The sequence below is a fragment of the Hibiscus syriacus genome, unplaced genomic scaffold, assembly GCF_006381635.1.
Source record: "Hibiscus syriacus cultivar Baekdansim isolate YM2019G1 unplaced genomic scaffold, ASM638163v2 tig00111427_pilon, whole genome shotgun sequence".
Classification (NCBI taxonomy): domain Eukaryota; kingdom Viridiplantae; phylum Streptophyta; class Magnoliopsida; order Malvales; family Malvaceae; genus Hibiscus; species Hibiscus syriacus.
The window spans coordinates 3,611,300-3,618,254 of NW_024063088.1; the positions used below are offsets into that span (position 1 = coordinate 3,611,300).

The following is a 6,955-nucleotide window of genomic DNA, read 5'->3' on the forward strand; positions in this document are numbered from 1 at the left end:
GAACATAGCATCTTCTGGAAGTGTTCTTTGAGTTATCTGATCTGATTGGACAGAACATAGCATCTTCTGGAAGTGTTCTTTGAGTTATCTGATCTGGTTAGAAGAACATAGCATCTTCTGGAAGTGTTCTTTGAGTTATCTGATCTGATTGGACAGAACATAGCATCTTCTGGAAGTGTTCTTTGAGTTATCTAATCTGATTAGACAGAACATAGCATCTTCTGGAAGTGTTCTTTGAGTTATCTGATCTGATTGGACAGAACATAGCATCTTCTGGAAGTGTTCTTTGAGTTATCTGATCTGGTTAGAAGAACATAGCATCTTCTGGAAGTGTTCTTTGAGTTATCTGATCTGGTTGGACAGAACATAGCATCTTCTGGAAGTGTTCTTTGAGTTATTTGATCTGGTTTAACAGAACCAATCAGTGAATTTGGAAGATGAATTTGCCAATATCATCTTCTGGAAATGTTCTTTGAGTTATCTGATCTGATTGGACATAACATAGCATCTTCTGGAAGTGTTCTTTGAGTTATCTGATCTGTTTGATCATAACATAGCATCTTCTGGAAGTGTTCTTTGAGTTATTTGATCCGAAGAAGTGCATCAGCAGCCTTAGTCATTTGAGCAGCACAAATAAAATTTATCAATTTTACAATTGATAAGTTTGGACCATATTTCTACATGGCTATTGAAGCTTCAGCCTTTGAGAATCCCATCTTGTCAAGTATAACAGTTTATTCTCTTCATCAGAATCAGAATTCAAGATTTCTTGGTATTAGAAGAACTATCAATATCTGTGAAATCATCTTGAAAGGTCACTTCATAATCAGATGAATTGTTATCAGAATCAACATGTTGCCTGAATGCAAGCTTTTCAAGAGCCTATACAATTGAGTTTTATTCTCAAGAAATTTTTGTGACATTATATCTACCTCTACATTTGTCAAAGAGGATAGATTCTCTGATTTGAAGAAGAAAGATTTATTGGGTTTCTACAACTGAAGAAATATTCAGTTCACCAATCTGAAATCAAATAACTTAACATTCATGCATCATATTTTAGGTGTTTACAAAAATAGGTGCATTTTCATTCATTTTATTCTTGTTGAATTTTTAACAGGAATTTCAAAGATTTTAGCAAAGATTCAAATTCATCACTTGATGGATCAACATTTCCAGAGAAAGAGTTCATAATGAGAAGAACTCGTCATCTGAAGAAGGAAGAAGAAGTTCATAATGAGAAGAACTTGTTCAACCTTTTGCTTGAATTCATCACTTGATGGATCAACATTTCCAGAGAAAGAGTTCATAATGAGAAGAACTCGTCATCTGAAGAAGGAAGAAGAAGTTCATAATGAGAAGAACTTGTTCAACCTTTTGCTTGAATTCATCACTTGATGGATCAACATTTCCAGAGAAAGAGTTCATAATGAGAAGAACTCGTCATCTGAAGAAGGAAGAAGAAGTTCATAATGAGAAGAACTTGTTCAACCTTTTGCTTGAATTCATCATTTAATGGATCAACATTTCCAGAGGAAGAGTTCATAATGAGAAGAACTCGTCATCTGAAGAAAGAAGAAGAAGTTCATAATGAGAAGAATTTGTTCAACCTTTTGTTTAAATTCATCATTTGGTGGATCATCTTTTCCAGAGAAAGTTCATAATGAAAAGAACTCATCTGAAGAAGGAAGAAGAAGTTCATAATGAGAAGAACTTGTTCAACTTTTTGTTTAAATTCATCATTTGATGGATCAACATGGCCAAAGAAAGTTCATGAATGAGAAGAACTCATCTGAAGAAGGAAGAAGAAGTTCATAATGAGAAGAGCTTGTTCAACCTTTGTTTGATATCATTTGAAGAAAGAAGAGAAAGTTCATAATGAGAAGAACTCATCAAGAGTTTATTCAACCTTTTGAATGACTCTATCACAGAAAGGAGGTCATCATCATCCCCAACAGAGAGTTCATAATAAGAAGAACTTATTTGGAGAGAGAGAAGAATTTATTCAATATCTCCATAATGATCAAAGTAAAGTCAAATAGATAAAAAATTTTATTATCTTTTCATCTTTGCCCTATTCTTGTTAACACAAGAATGAGCAAAGAGGGGCAGCTGAAGATACTATTTTTATCCATTTTATTATTATTATTATATATTAATATTATTATTATCATTATTAATATTATTATTATTATTATTATTATTATTATTAGTATTTATTATTATTATTAATATTATATATTATTATTATTATTATTATTTAACAAATAATTACAACTGGACCGGCCCAGTTACAAGCCAACTAGAACCGGTCCAGCCAACCAGAAACCCTAAAAGGTTTCAGCTAGGGTTTCTAAACCCTAGCCACACCCAGCCGCCTCTGATGGTTCCAGATCCCAGCCGCCGCCTCACTGCCAAGTGGTCCAATGGCCCACTGCCGACGCCTCCGCCGCTGCCACGTCCCGAATGGAGGATCTAGAAGATCAACGTCGGCCGTCCACACCAAGGCTACGGGGTGAGTCACCACTGGTAGTCCGGTGACTCACCGAAGCCCTCTCTTTGGACCGGTCCGATGACCGCACCGGTGGTGGCTATAAAAGCCACCACCCACCTGCGAAGAAAAAAAAAAGAGGAGAGACAGAGACAGAAACAGAACAAAAAAAAAAAAACAGAGAAAAGAAAACAAACAAACTACCAACGATCTCAGTCAGCATCAACCACAGCAAGGAAAAAGAGAGAAGAAAGACAAAAGCTTACCCTGTCACCGGAGAGCCCCAACCGTCGCCGGATCTCACCAAAACTTCAAAAAGCCGAAGGTATTTTTTGTAGATTTGCTCTGATAGGGATTGTTTTAAGGGAAACAGTCATCGGAACCATCAATAAGATGGTCCGATCTATCTTTAGGAGTAAAAAATATTTTTTCCGGCCACCGGATGCAGTGGCCGGCGGCGAGGTCAACACCGGCGAACGGTTGTCGGCCGGTGTGCTTCTCTCAGTTTTAGAGAGAAGCGAGAGAATTCTGATTTCTCTCAGAGAAGAGAGAGAGAAAGGGAAGAAAGAAAATGAGGACTGGCCCTTCGGGCCAGCCGATTTTGGGCATTAAATAGCCCTTCCCAAACGACGTCGTTTTGGGGAGGGCTATTCGCGTAATTACGAAATAATTAAACCCCTTCCGCAGTCCTTCATAGTTGTAAATTTTATATTCTGGTCACTAAACTGAATTTATAATAGTTTTAATTCAGTCTTCGAATTTTAACTTCTTTTATTTTAGTCCTTTTTATATATTTAGGATAAATGACAAATTTAATCCCTTAATTTTAATAAATAATTTTTTAGTCCCTAATTCATATTTTTAATTTATTTTATTATAAAATTTGAATTTTAGATAATTTTATTTTTGTTACTAAATTATTAAATTAAAAAATAAAATATTTAATCCCTATAAATTTCAATTAATTAGGAAATTAGATTTATTTTTATTTTTATAATTTAGTTATTTATTTTATATGTTTTCATTTTACTGCTTAAAATATATTGTTTTAGTGATATTTTTATATTATTATATTGTTAAATATTTTTATATTCATAAATATAATAAATAGTAATTTTTAAATATTTATTTTTAATATCGAAGAAAAGGACAGTCTTAATACAACTGGATGTCCTATTCTGATATTTTAAAATTAAAAAGTAAACAATATTATTTAAATTAATATTTATCAATATCAAAGAAAAGAGCTGTCTTAAGGCACCTAGAAGTTCTTTTCGGATATTTTTAATTAATAAAATTTTTTAATAGAATTATAAATTAAATATATTTTTTTTTGAATTTTTAAATTTTAATAAAAGAGACAATTTATAATTAAAAAGTACCAATTTTGGGCGTTGTAGGGGTGCTAATCCTTCCCTAAACGTAACCGACCACGAACCCCTTTTTATTATTAAAAAGAACAAATTTTTGGTTATAAAACGCAGATCAGTTCATCTTTTAAATATGGTTTTCTTAAAAACTATTTTAAAAGAAAATTTTTAGGTATTCGACCTACCTGATCCAAAAGGTCGATGGCGACTCACAAATTATTTTCAAAATTATTTATTAACATTAATTTCCCCACCAAAATTTAATATTTCGTGCCCGGACGAAAACCGGTTACGACAGTATTATTTCTTTATTTTGATTGAAATAATAAGTTTTAAAATTATGCCAAATTATGATTTTCTTATGTTTGAAAAATCAAATGTCACATCAGATTTGTATCTGGGTCAGGTACGGGTCAGGGTGTTCCAGGATCACTTCATCATGGTTAAAAAATCATCAGCCGACATTAAAATTGTCTTCCTATCCTTTTGAACAGAGGGAACAATAACTGGCATATTACGATGGCTGGTTTGGCCAGTATGCGCACCTGAGATAGCACTCAAGGGGAGAGCTGGGTTTTGGTTAGCATCAATGGTAGCAACTGAGTGTTTATTCGGGTTTAATCCTGCACCCGAAATTCGTGCCAAAGGGGGTTTTGAGGCGCTGGTAGCTTGTATTCTAACACCACGATTTAGAATAATATTCGGGGAGATCGGTTTTTGAGGTGCCAATGCAAATTTCATGTTAGAAGTAGTCTTTCCCTTTGAGCTTTGCTTTATTTGAATGAGCAGTGGTACGAGTAGCCTGTGGGGCAGCAGTTGGTTTTCCAGGATTTTATTTTAAAGCCGAGACAGCTGTCTTCAATAATAATACCAGTAGCGTGGCTGCCATCTTGGTGTGTCATCTCAAGAATGATCTCAATTGGAGCTTCAAGTTCATTGTTACTCTCCTCTTCCAAGATAAGAGGACTAAAGGACGAGGAAACAATATGGGTATTTTCATTCCCATTGGCCAATTTTATAAGTTTCTTTTGGGGACGCCGTTGACGTTTTTTACCATCATCCAGGGGCCAAAAGCCTCATTCGGAACTGGAGAAGATTTAGTGACCACATCTTGTTTAGAGGTAGAAGAGTGGAGAGTCTCGGAATGCACATTGTTTTCAGTCACAGGAGCTACTAAGGTTGAACAAATATCTTTCACATGCCCATAGATTCCACATTCAAAACATACAGTGGAAAGAGCCTCATACTCTACAATTTGGGTCCTGCCGTTGATATTAATTTTAGAGACTAGTGGTTTGCGCAAATTAATATTCACTGCCATATGGGCGAAACGCCCGCGCCGACCATTATCAGTTTGATAATCAACTTTGACAACAGATCCGATCCTATTTCCAATAGCCTCAATCATACTCCATTTATAACAAGTAATCGGCAAACCTGGTAACCTTACCCACACCATGATCCTACTGGGATGCGATTGAGTTGGACAGAATTCAATGAACCATGGTTCAACAGTCAAGTAATGGCCGAAAATAGTCCACGGACCATCCGATTGAACCTTTAGATAGTCTTGCTTGCAAGAAAACTTCACCAGAAAATAGTCATTTTCAATGTCTATCAATTTAATCGGATGCGATGGCTTCCAGATATTATAAATACGGTTATGGAGCGTGTTATAACCAACTCTGCACCCAAGGACCTTGACGACTAACGTAAAATCCATGCTTTTTATCGCCAAGTATTGTGCCCGATCAGAGAAATCAATGAAGGGAATTTCATCTCTTTCTCCTATTCGGATGTCATCTTCCAATAAATCAAAATCATCATCCTCAATGTCGATTAGCTCTTCATCAGATTGATTTTGCGAGGGGCTGTGCGTCATACCAGTGACCATGTCTTTGCAAGAGAGAGGGGCTTTAAGCAAAGAAGTATTATCACAATCCATGTGTTCAGCAGGCTGCACGGCGGAGGGATCATTGTTAATAGAGAAAATTGTACTTTTACTACGGAGTGGGGCTGGCACAGGATTGTACTTCAGATTTTCGTCCAGAGCCCATGATTGCTTGGGATTCTTACACCATGGTTCTAGGTACTGACCCTTTAGTTTGTAAATAGGCTGAAAATTTTGTTAGGCTAGATTGTGTTGTTCATGAATTGACACCACTGATTTTCAGTCTATCTCTAAAATCAGCTTATTAGGTTGGTGGTCAATTGACGAAGGAAGTATAGAGGAACAGGCACGACTTTATCAGGATGGAACTTGCTTTTGAATCAGTCCACATCTTCATGTGGTGCGTGTCTGGTTGTGCCTGAAAAAAATGTGAATCATGTTTCATAATATGAAACACGGTAAAATTGATAGACTATACTAATAATTAAGAAAAAAATTGACTTAAACTTATTTATGCCTATTTATGAAGTTTGATTGTATTGATGTGAACTGTTTTTAATGCCAAAAGAAAATACAAGTATCAGAGAACATAACTATGTAGCAGAGATGATGTAAGATTTTGTGTTCAAAATGGGAAAGATGATTCAAGTTTTTAGACATCTCTTAAAGTAAAGATGATGAGAAAAATTTGATAGGAGCAACTGCTCAGTGATTATTGGCATATCGCTTATCAATATTATTCTACGCTATTCAACTTAAAATGTAACATCCAAAAAACCGGGTTAGTGACTAAAACGAAAGTTTTTGAAATTTGGTGATCAATTTAGGAAAATTGAAAAGTTCAAGAATTTATTTAGAAATTTTTTTAGGACTTGATATCAAAGTTGGATTATTGGAAGGGTATTATGGTTTTTTCAAAGGAAAGAATTTTATCTTCCCTTATTAAGTGATATATAACACGTGAAAAATGGGAGAAAAGGAAAAAGAAGTCCAAAACATTGTTATCTTCTTCCTCGTTGCTGAAAGCTCTACTTTTAAAGGTGAGTATGCTTTCTATGGATTAATTCATTCATTTTAAGGTTGCTTTTGATTCTTGGGATGATAAGAAAGCTTAAGGGAAGCTTAGGGTGGCTTAAAACTCAAAGATAAATAAGTTATGAAGGATTGAAGGTAAAGAGTTTTTAAGGGAATTATTGAGAAATA

The 6,955-nt window shown here is 34.9% G+C and overlaps 1 protein-coding gene across 1 annotated transcript; it reads right to left on the minus strand.

Annotated features, from left to right (window-relative positions):
- Positions 1 to 4,876: 4,876 nt before the first annotated feature.
- LOC120163145 lies at positions 4,877 to 5,806 on the minus strand. The gene has a single exon (XM_039173141.1). The coding sequence runs from the start codon at positions 5,804 to 5,806 to the stop codon at positions 4,877 to 4,879; it is 930 nt and encodes a 309-aa protein (XP_039029072.1).
- Positions 5,807 to 6,955: the final 1,149 nt, after the last annotated feature.

Bases quoted from the DNA above. Each gene is read 5' to 3' on its own strand.
- LOC120163145 (XM_039173141.1), bottom strand. From the start codon at position 5,806: ATGGATTGTGATAATACTTCTTTGCTTAAAGCCCCTCTCTCTTGCAAA.